A 12,321-nucleotide genomic window follows, 5' to 3' on the forward strand; every position below is an offset into this window, starting at 1 on the left:
GTCCAGACCAAAAAAAAAAAAAATTAGTCATGAAGTTTAACCCTTTCGCTAAAGAAGTTTAACCCTTCCACTGAAGAGAAAGGGTTAAACTGGGACGTTGAAGCTTCTCGTGTATCTTTTGCTCAATGAGTTAAATGAGAACTGACTGTAAACACAGTCAACTAAAAAAAATGCAGAATTGTAAAAAATTACTTACTTCATTTGGCTGAGGGATGGTGAGCTTTGGGAGTTTAGTCTTTGAAGTGGTTGCACTAGGTTTTCCCTCCAGCAGTGTCCCAAATGTTTGACTTGAATATCCACTCTCAATTTCAAGCATCGGCTTCAGTGTGGGGGAGAAGTCTGGTAGTTGCTCCTGACCATCCATGGGCCTCACATAAGCAGTAGGCTTCTGCTGAACCATGCTTGTTTTGCAGTAAAGGCCTTGTGGGAAATTTTGATTTGCAAGACTATTGGCTGCAGAGAGTAAAGATGTGGAAGGGAGTGGAGAAATAGGCCCATTTGCTAAAAATTCAAAATCTACTGGGGACGGGCACTGAATGCTCTCTTTATAAGAAGGCTCTCCACCACTGGACTTTGAATGACTAAGTCTTCTTGAATGAGAAGATGCTGTTGCTGTTGTGCTGGCATCCTCCATTCCTCCATTTTTGGGTTGTTCACCTGGACAGCTGAACAGGTCTTCGAATCTACCTTGAGGCTGATCGAGGGAAGAGCTGTGTTTCATTCGACTTGGCTGACCAGTAGACTGGCTTGCCTGTGTAATGGTGGAGCTGTGACTAGCCCGTGGCCAATCGGTTCTTGCTTTTCTGATGTTCTGGTGACTGTGTAATACACTTGAACTCGAGGTCACTGAAGTTGGGGGAGGCACTGATGTCGATGAGTGGCCACCGCCCTGATGAGGTGCAATCATCCGATTTCTTTGTTCAGGAAAAAAGCTTGGTTCGTTTTTTTCAGTGGGAGTCTGGGGTACAGAATTCTTGGGGATTCCCACTAGTTGGCTCTGATTGGAATGATTGGTTAATAAGTCCTTCATTTCATCATAGTTTCCCAGCGTGTTCTGGACTCGGCTGGCAAGTGCATCACCTTTGTTTGTCTAAAGTAACAAAAAGATGGGGGTGAGAAAGGAGAGAAAGAATCAATAGGTTTGTGCTTAATAATGCTAATGATTCAAACAGATGCCCCCAAACGACTAGCAATTAGAGTAAGTTCAAATGGTCATACAACTTCAAAGTTTTCACAGGTAAGAAAAGAAACAAGTATTCAAAATGGCCTCATAAAATCAACTAGAAGGATTAACATTTGTATACTTCAGGCGTTTTAGTTGAAAGCTAATTTCACATTATGCCATTTCTATGATTTTTATGTGAAAATCATTTAGTTTTATGTCAATGAGCATGAGGAGAGTTGTGACATTTGGTATCTAGATCAAAAGTAATCCATAACTCTGACCAATCAATCAAGTGACTGGCAATGGAACATTTTTCTTCTGTACGTTCTTAACTATTGCCTTCCCAACCTACACTGTCATGTAAAATGTTTAGCCCACTAAAAAAAGAAAGTGGCACTTCTACTGTACTAGAGTAGATGAGGATGCAAGGGCTGAAGACATGTCATCTACTAATAAAATCTTCAGTCAACTAAAGATTAAAGAGGAATCCATTTTTTTAAATTAAAAGAACCACAAAAATGCACAGGCCCAGACTTTAGGTTCTGGGAGTATCAATGTTTTCAGAATGGTGATTCCCATTTACTTGCTCTGAAATGGCAGCAATTATTCAGCAAACAATGCCTCAAACAACACTGCTGTCTTTCCAACAGCCTGTAGCAAAATGTCATCAACTAAATTGTTGCTTAACAAAGCAAAGGCAAAAATTATGTTTCTAAAAGTCCTTCTGCTTTGAATTCTTTTGAAGTAGTTGTGATGTATTAACATTGCTCCATCTGCACTCCACCATCTCTTTTTCTCTTCTTCAATCTCTCCTTATTCAGTGGCTTCTAGCCTACCACCATACACAGCAAGCTTTTTCTCACTTATCATACCATTTCCTCAAACTGTTGAACTCCATCTCTCTTCCCTTTCACAGCCACACTCCTAGAAAGAGTCTCAGTTACACTTGCTGTCTATATGACTTCACCTCCCAAACTTTTGTAACTTTGCTTCTAACCCCACCAAGGAACTGAAACAGTTCTCTCCAAGGTTATCTATAAACAATTACCCTCTAAGTCCAATGACCTTTTCCCAGTCCTTACTCTACTTGACCTTTGTGCAGTTTTTGCCACTGTCAACCATCAACTCCTCCTAAATACTCTCTTCTTCCTTAGCTTCCAGGACACTATTCTCTTGGTCTTCTTCTTCCTACCTATCTGAACATTCTTTATGAGTCTCCCTTGCTGGATAATCATCACTTTAGCCGTTAATTACCAGCAACCCCCACGACTGTGTGGTGGGCTCCTCTTCTTCTTATGCTATCTCCAGGAGATCAACTCCCAAGGATTCAATCATCTCCAAACGGCCAACTTCCAAATCTATGTATCAAGCACTGAACCCTCTCATGAACTTTCACATCACTCTCTGTCATTGATATCTCCATCCAGATATCCTACAGTTATCTCAAACTCAGCATGTCTACAACAAAAATCACTATATTTTCTCTAAAACCAAAGTCTCTTCCAAACTTTCCTGTTTCTATCGAGGATACTAGTATAATTCTGGTCACACAGCTTAATAATCTCAGTGTCATCACTGTCTTTTTCCTTTCCCTCCCCCATATATATTGGATTGCCAAGTCTTATTGATTCTACCTCCACAACATCTTTTGCATCTTATCCCTTAGCTCTACTCCTATGGCCTTATCATAGCTCATCTGGACTATTGGAATATCATCCTAATTGGTATTCCTCTCCCTTCTGCAATCCATTATTCACCACGAACACAGATCTAATCATGTCATCCCACCATACCTACCCTTACCTTTCCCACAAAAGAACAAGGCTACAGTGGAAATACACACATTTCAGTCTGGCAATGAAAGCCCTCCTCAAGTTACTTCCCATTTACCTTTATAGTCTTATTTCATATTACTCCCATTCACACACTCTATGTTCCTAAGTTGCTAGCTGTCCTTGTATAAAACATTCAGTCTTCCACCTTTGTGGGCAAGGCTGTACTCTATGCCTGGAAGATATTCCCTTCCTTGCCTCCACTCACAGAATCCCTGGCTTCCTTCAAAGCACATTTCAGGTATTCAACTCTACTGGAGACCTTTCTTGAGCCTAATAATTGTTAGCATTGTCTCCCTCCTGATAAGATTTTGGATTATTTTGTATACCTAATATTTACTTACTTGTTCACCTGCTGCATCCCCCTGAAGCTAGAGATTGTTTCATTTTGGTCTTTGTTTCCCCAGGACCTAGCATCAGGCCTGGCATAAAGTGGGCTGTTGAATTGAACTAGGTCCAATCTGTGAGTGATGGCATGTATGGAGGAGATCATTGACTGGGAGTAGGGAGAAGGCATATGGCCATGGAAAATAGGCAAAACTAAGTATTTCACAAGGGGGAAAAAGAAGCCTTGGCCTTAGTAGCCATTTTGATACTGGATTTTAAGTCAGATGACCTGGGTTTGAATCTCAACTCTACTGAACTAGCTGTGTAACCTTGGGCAAGTCAAAAACTCCCTGAGCCTTTAGTTGTAAGAATGATAATATGATAAAGAATGATAAAAAATATATATATATTTCTATGACCTACATCACAGGCTTGGTGTGAGTATTAAATGAGATGATTCCCATAAGGTAAGATGTATCAAACTACCACAAGGTGCTAAATAGTACCTTCATAGGTTGAGAGACTTAATATATTTCCAGAGAAGTATCTGAAGCATCAAGAGAAATACTTCAGTTATCTCAGGTATTAAGCAAAAATAACTATATCTGTATGCTTAAGTTTTTATTTTTAAGTAAAATGCTTTTTTACTCTATCTTTTACTATAACATATATTATAGGTAAATTACAAAATTCTAGCTTGATACTGTTTTGGGCCAGATCTGTGATTCTGTCAGTGTAGAGAACTCCCAGTGTGGAAACTCCCTTCACTGATACAAACTCATACTCTTAGAGAATTAGACAACTTGAGCAGTGAGAAGTTAAATAACTTGCCTATGGTTACACAGACAATATATATCAGAATCAGGACCTGAGTTCAAGTTTCTCTGATTTTAAGATTACCCCCTCCATCCATTATGTCACATTGGTGCCCCCATTTTGCTTATTCATAGGAAATGCATCTTCTATAACATTCATGTTAAAGGTTATTATTAAAAAGTTAACTTTCAGGGTTTTCCTTAATAAAATAATCGCTGATTCTCAGAAGGAGTTTTGCATGATATATTTAGGAGGTAGAGTTAACTAGAAATAATTTTTATTCATTGAGAGTCCTTAGTTTGATCATTTTTTTTTCTGTAGTAGAAATTATATTCCAATCCAAGAACAAACAAGAGCTATACAACGAACCTCCTGGATGGGAGCCAAAGCCAAACTAAAAACAGGAAGACTTCATGGTGCTAAGGGCAAGAATGATGATGCAAGTGTTCAAAACTCTTAGATGGTTGCTGGTTTTACCTAAAATTGATCACCATCTAAAAATATCCATGCTGAGAGGGGGAACCATAACATTTCCATTTTGTATTTCATAAGTTTTCACTTTTTTTATTTGCCTTTCCCTACAGGTCTCCCCACACAGGCAGCAGAATGCAGGAAAATCTTCCCCTCTTTCTAGCTCTTATAAGTATGGCCTTAGGACCAACAGAGGGGGCCACTTTTGTTTTCAATTAGACAAGTTTAGTTTTAGTTTCCATTGCAGAGGTATGAAAAAGGGACTCATCTACCATTCTTGCTTTACTTCCAGGTCCATTTCCCAATTTTGCTCACTTTTAACATAATTAGGTTTTTGGATGTAAGTGTGAATTTTTTAAACTACCTAAAGTTAAATATAATTTTTCTGTATGAAAAACATCAATCTGATTTTGAATTTTAAAACATATTTTTATAAAGTCATCTTTCCTTCCTTAGAACTCTCATAGCAATTTGTTTCCATTCAATTTAATTGAATTCAAATATTTAATAAGTGATTCCTACAGGCAAGGAACAGTGTTAGACACTGAGAAAACACAAGCAAAAATGAAAATCTCTTCTTTCGAGAACCTTGCATTCTATTAAAAAGATTCTGCACAAACAAAATCAATGCAGTTAGAATGAGAAAGGAATCAGTTAACTGGGGAGAAAATTTTTGTAGCAAATTTCTCTAAGAAATGTCTAATATCCAAGACATATAAGGAATACATACACATATATTGTGTATGTATGTATATATATGCATACATATATACATACACACATACACATACACACACATATAAGAACAAGAGCCATTCCTCCAATAGATAAATGGTCAAAGGATATGAATATACAGTTTTCAAAAGGAGAAATGCTAGCTATTAATAACTGTGTTAAAAATTCCAAATCATTAAAAAGAGAAATACAAAATAATATAAGTCTGAAGTCCCTCTTGAAACCCATCAAGTTAGCAAATATGGTAAAAGAAGAGGATGACAATTGTTGAAGGGGCTTGGGGAGAGGGGCAGGATTTGGTGTACTGCCGATAGAGCTGCAAAAAGCCCAGCCATTCTGAAAAACACTTTGGAACTAGAGTTATAAAATCTCTAAGCTGGGCATGCCCTTTGACCCAGTAATGACATTATTAGAACTATACTCCAAAGGGGTCATATGCACAAAATATTTACAGCAACATGTGTTTTTATTGCAGGAAGGAATTAGGAAGTGAGCACCCATCAAGTTGGAAGTGGATGAACTAATTATGGCATATGAATGTAATGGAATATCACTACACCACAAGATATGACAAAAGGGATGCTTTCAGAAAACGTGGGAAGACTTTAGTGAACCAATGCAGAGTAAAGTGAGTAGAACCAGGAAAACTATTTACATAATGAACCACAATAATGTAAAGAAAAAACAACTGAATGATTTAAATATAAGATCAACTTAATGAGAAATCATAACTTGCAGAAGACTTGATGATGAAGCATGCTTTCAATCTCTTGATAAAGATGAACTAAAGCTAGAGGATGAGACAGATGTTTTCAGACTCAACCAACATGTGAATTTGTTTTGCCTGACCATACTTATTTGTCACAATGGAGGGTTTTTCCATTATTTAAAGAGTAAGAGAGTTATGAAGGGAATGGAAAGGGACTATTAGCGAAACAACAAAAGAAGAAAAGAAAGAAAAATAGAATCAACTAAACATTTAAAAACACACAGAGATGACCTGAAGGAGACACAGACAAGCAGGGCAGTACTGATACTATCAAGATCAATTTATTACATACTTTAAAAAAAAAACAAGCTCTACATAAGATAGATTCATGGTTTCATATACAATCTTTTTCTGTTCTTTTTTGCATATGGAATTGTTCATGTTTGTTGATATTGAGTTGATAACAAAAAAAAAAGGAAAGTTTTTAACAAGAAGCTTGCATTCTAATGGGAATTTACAAAATGGGTATAAATAAATATGATACAAGATAAGCAGTTAACAAAGAAGGCAGAGGAGAGATAAGACAAAGTACTACAGACATATTTGAGGAGGGAGAGAACAGTAACAATCAAGGTGAGGAGCAAAGGCTTCTGGACTTAGCCTTGAAGAGAAACTATCTACAAGGTACCGATGATGAAGGGAATGTTTGCCAGGCATGTGGTACAACTGGGTTGAACTGGAGACTTCATGAAGAGAAATGATGTGAAATAAACTGGAAAAAATAGGTTAGACTCAGATTAGAGAGCATCTTCAATGCCGTATTAAGGAGTTTGTATTTCCTCTGAGAGGCCGCAAGAGCCACTGAAGATATTCAAGCAGGAGGAAGACATCGTCAGTCCTGCACTATACGGAAGACTGTGGTGGCAACTCTGTAAAGGATGGATGGGAAAGTGGTTCTGAAGAAAGGGAGACTCTAGTCCAGTAACCAAGGTCAGCAATGATGAGAGCCTGGACAAGGGAGGGGGCACTGCAGAACGAGTGCAGAGGAGGGTACTGATGGTTGGATGTCATTTTGTATTACAATTATCTGTATACATGACTTATTTCTTTTTCTTGCTTGTCATTTCCTTAGGACCAAGACTGTGTCTTATTTTGCACTGGATCAACTTCAGCACCTAGCCCAGGATTTGGAACATAGGAAGCACTTTTTGTTGATTTTATTTTTAATTTTACCATATGGTCAGAGTAGAAAATGAAATTACAAGAACAGTGAAACCCAGAATTCTCAGAAGCCATTCTGAAACCGACAGAATCAGATTGGGTCTGTATAAATAAAGTAAGAGATTTGAGAATTATGGGGATAATTCTGTGAAAACAACCCCCTTCAATGGAGGTTGCCCAGCTAGTAGCAACTGTAATTGTCACTTATCAAAAGAATACTTGTAAATCTGAGTTTAATCACCAACAGATGTAATAAGTGGAAATACAGGCTGCAGTAGAAATGTGGTAGAGAAAGCCCATAATAACCACAGCTCCCAAATAGCATCATCATGCCAATCATTCAGCTGTCCCCCAAAATGCCCACTTTAACTATAGGCAAAAGTGCCAAGGTAAACTTTCTCGCTTCTTACCACTAGAGTGGAATAGCTTTCAATATGTTTTGAGAAATTTGAAAATATAGATGTAAGATCACTTGGATATAAAACCCAATGGAGCCTGAAATACAAATTTTATACACCTACACAATATGCACTCATTATACAGTATAGCAACCTCTGAATCAGACTAAATGTTCTTTTTTCCCTCAAGGGTCTTACTAATCCTATTAAAGAGCAAGGTGTTATTGGCAGCCTTGGTTGAATACTTATAAACAGGGTAAAAATGAAATTTAGCTATTTCAATCAATTACAGGTTTCCTTCACGTTGGACAGCTCTTAACTTGCTGTTCTAGATAATTGGTATATTTCTTAAAGATAACCTTTACAGACCTTATTTTCTGAGTAAACTGGATCATAATTTCTCCATCATCAAGAAAATGCATTTTCCAAGTATTTTAGGATATAAATTATGTTTCTAGTTTGTGACTCATGACTAATAGCACTCCATTTAAGTTCTTTGACTTTCATTACTCCTGGAAATGCAAACCTCCCTCTTTTTGGCCCTAATGCTTTCTTTTAAAAAAAAAGGGGGGGGAGTATTACTCTATTGCAAGACTAACTTACTATCAGATTATGGTTTTGTTTAAGAAAAGCAGCTGAAGAATTTACATTTAAAGGGCCAACTTTTATGTTTGCTGGTAACGCATAGAAAGTTTGTGATTTAGAGGTGTATTTTTGTTCATTACTTTCTTTAACATTCCCCAATACAGTATTACAGCAAATCTGTAACATATTTTTAAAGTAAAAGAAATATCATAAGGCATAATGCGGTTAGTTATAGATTTGGGGAAAAGAGAAGGGAAAAATTCTTGCTCACATAAACTGTGTGAAAATTAGCATTAATTGGGGCAGGGCTGGGTGGGCTGGAGAGCAAGAAGGTACTAACTTGTGATATGTAGGAAACTTCTGATGTACAAACTCCCCTTACCAATGTAGATCAGAAACCCATACATTACTTAGAGTCTTAGAAAGCTGCCTGAAGCATTGTATGGTGAAGTCACTGGCCTATAGCCTCACAACTGGCATGTGCCAGAGTCAGAATTTGAATCAGATCTTCTTGACTCTTAAGGCCAGTCAGTAAGCTCTACTGATTCTCATAGGTTATGGCACATGTGCATAAAATTTGGAATTGTTTCAGTTAAAAGGGAAGAAACAGAAAATGAGAGATGAGCAGAGAAAGAGATGATGAAGGTAGAGAGAGACAGGCCAGATGCTGCATAGGGCAAACTGTATGAGGCATTTGCATCTTCATGGGGCTACCACTCTTCCATAATATCTCATCTTAAGCTTTGCTATTTCAGAACTTTGACTTTTATCCATTCCTCCAGGATATAAACATTCACAGATTCTTAGCCCTTGCCTCCTCTTCTCTAGACTTTTCATGTTGACCTTTAACCTTCTGCCAGGAAATTACTTCAGATATGTTACAATCAACTAGATCACAGCTTATCTGACACTAGTAACGTTGGTGAAATGTGGTTGACATTTCTATCTTTTAACCAAAACCAAATAGTTTTGATGATTACTTTTAAGTACAATTTAAGCTTTTAAGTGCAATTTAAGATCTGGTGCTGATAAATCTCAAGCTATACTAAAAAGCAAAAATTATTGCAACATTTGGTATTGATTAAAAAAATAGAAAAGTAAATCAGATTAGATACACAACATACAGAAGCAGAGGGACATAGCAGTAGAATGTCTGATAAATCCAAAGACCCCAACTACTAGGGAAAGGACTCACTATTGACAATAAGCACTGGTAAAACTGGAAAGCCATCTGGTAAAAACTAGGTTTCGACCAGCATCTCACACCGCGTGCCACAATAAGATCCCAGTGTCTATATGACCTAGATATAAGAGGTCACATCATAAACAAATTAGAAGAACAAAGAAATACTTTTCACAACTACAAATACGTGAAAAGTTCATGACCAAACAAGGGATAGAGAAGATCACAGAAGATAAAATGAATATTTTTAATCACTTGAAATAGACTTTTTTTTTTCAAAAACAAAATCCATGTAGTTAAAATTATAAGGGAAACAGCTGGAAGAAAGTCTTTACTTACAGCATGTTTATATAATAAAAGTCTTATAGCCAAGATAAGTGGAACTAATTCAAATATATAAGAACAAGAGCCATTCCCCAAATGATAAGTGGTCAAAGGATATGAAGGGGCAGTTCTCAAAGGAAGAAGTCTAAGCTATCAATAGGCATATAAAATATTTCAAATCACTGATCAATTGAGAAATGCAAATTAAAATAACTCTTAGGTTCTAATTTGCATCTGTCAAATTGGCATAGTAGACAAAAAAGGAAAATCACAACTGATAGAGGGACTACAGGAAGAAAGAAGCACTATACCCATAAAGTCACTAAACTGTGCATACCCTTTGACCCATGGATAGCACTACTGTGCCCATATCACACAGAGAGCAAAAAAAGAGAAAAAGGAGCCACACATACAATGTTATTTTTTCAGCACCCCTTGTTTTAGTAACAAACTGGAAAAAAGTGGGTACTAATCAACTGGGGAATGGCTGAACAAATCATGGTATGTGAATATAATAGAATATTATTGTACCATAAGAAATAATGAGAGGGATAGTTTCAGAGAAACCTGGGAAGACTTGCACGAATCAATTCAGAATGAAAGGAACAGAACTAGCAGAACAATTAATACAATAATAACAACACTGCAAGGAAAAACAATTTTGAAAGACTTAAGAACTCCACTCAATGCAATGACTAACTCCACTCCAGAAGATCAATAGTGACGAAACCTACCTACATCCTGACAAATCAGTAATGGACTCAGGTGCAAAATGAGTGGAAATGCAAAATGTACTGAAAAATACATTTTCAGACATGGTCAATGTGTGGATTTGTTTTGCTTGACTATGCATATTTGTTACAATGGATTTGTTTTTCTTTTTCTCTTCCCAATAGCAAGAGTGGTGGTGGTAAGGAAAAGTAGAGGAAGGGGAGAACTAGCAATGAGATAGGAATAAGTACTGAACCCATGATTTCATTGGCATGGGGAATTCTGGCATTAGAAAACTCCCTCTACCAATGCCAGTGAACATTTTCTCTGCACCCTTCTCAGCCTAGAGCAATGAGAGGTGAAGTGACTCACTCACCGTTACACAGCTAGTATATGGTGTCAGAGGGAGAACTTGAACCTAGGTCTTCTTGGCTTTGAGCCTGGTTCTCTACCCAGTACACCACAGCTGACCCACAATGCTTCACCCCAAAAAAGTCACTGAAGCATTTCAGAGAAAATGTGCAGAAGAGAACAAAAGGAATTTCAGAAGGAAACATAGATAACCAGGACAGCTTTCAAAGTAACAAATCAAAGTTGTTATACAGTTAAAAAAATAAAAGCAAGTTGTATGTAATAGATGTTTTTGGTGTTATATACAACCACTTTTTTTCTGTTCAACTTTGGATATGGAGATGCCCATTTTAAAAAAATACAGAATAAAAGTTATATACATTATATAAAATTTTATTCCATGTATATGTGTATGCATATATGTATATTATATGTGTGTGTATATATATATATGTATATATGTACATACACACACACACACACACACACACATGCACACACATATATTTAACGCGGTTGGCATCCTAGTGCTTTCCCCAAACCACAGTACTGTAGGGAAGTACCATAGTCTCACCTGGCATACATCTTTTAGAACAGGTTATTTCTGCAAGCTACAGACATCCATTTTCGGTCATGTTAGCTTAGTGTGAATTTCGGAGAGTAACATTCTATGACTTTGTCCCTGCAATCTGCAGGTATGTCTTATGTGAATCCACCAGTCTCACACACACATACACACACACACACACACACACACACACACACACACACACACAGATACACATACACACATACACATATACCATACACATGTGTATTATAGAACATATATAACATATATTATATATAACATATATTATATATACAACATATATACATGTACATATCTATCTAAAACCTTCTAGAATCATTAGCACTTTTTGGAACCATGTAGGAACAAAGTGTTAAGTCTTAGTAGTTAGAAATGTTTCATGTTAGAGCAAATTTGGCAGGACAGAAAAGCACAAGAGAGATGAGGGAGGTGGTACAATCTTCTTCCAGAGAAGATATTTAAAGAGAATAGATTTCTACCTGCCTGGACCTTTAGGATATGGTCCTATTTGAAGATAGAGAAGTAGACCAAATGACTTCCAGGACTTTAGGAAAATAATCAACTTCATCCCTTGATAATATTCTATTTGAGTCTCATCAAAGGATTTTAGCTACATATTGATGTACCTGCTGTCTCCCTTAGCTAGATTTTAAGTTCCCTGAGGGCAAGAACTATTTCACTTTTTTTCTTCGCATCCTCAGAGCCTGAGTATGGGGCACAGACATTCTTGCTGTTTGGCTGAGTTGAGAGTTTGTTAAAATATCTTATCTGATACTGCAGTAAAATCTTAAATATAGTACTAGTCTATCTTATGATCAGTTTTTTAGAGAATTCATAGGAAGTATGGAGTTCATGAAGAAGAAAAATGTGGGCTTGTAAAAGATGACCATTTGTTTTTTGA

At 36.9% G+C, this 12,321-nt stretch overlaps 1 protein-coding gene across 6 annotated transcripts in view; it reads right to left on the reverse strand.

The window, feature by feature from the left end:
• The window catches only part of AFF2 (ALF transcription elongation factor 2), a 499,551-nt gene that overhangs the window by 291,224 nt on the left and 196,006 nt on the right, over positions 1–12,321 (reverse strand). For all 6 annotated transcript variants that reach the window (XR_002322059.2, XM_020974795.2, XM_078147880.1 and 3 more), the window contains exon 3: positions 197–1,090. Coding sequence is in view for 5 of the 6 variants with exons in the window: in XM_020974795.2 (XP_020830454.1) it covers positions 197–1,090 (894 nt within the window). In the remaining variant the exon portion in view is untranslated. The remainder of the gene's footprint in view (positions 1–196; positions 1,091–12,321) is intronic.

This window comes from Phascolarctos cinereus, unplaced genomic scaffold (assembly GCF_003287225.1).
Source record: "Phascolarctos cinereus isolate Bilbo 61053 unplaced genomic scaffold, phaCin_HiC Scaffold_8;HRSCAF=390, whole genome shotgun sequence".
Lineage (NCBI taxonomy): Eukaryota > Metazoa > Chordata > Mammalia > Diprotodontia > Phascolarctidae > Phascolarctos > Phascolarctos cinereus.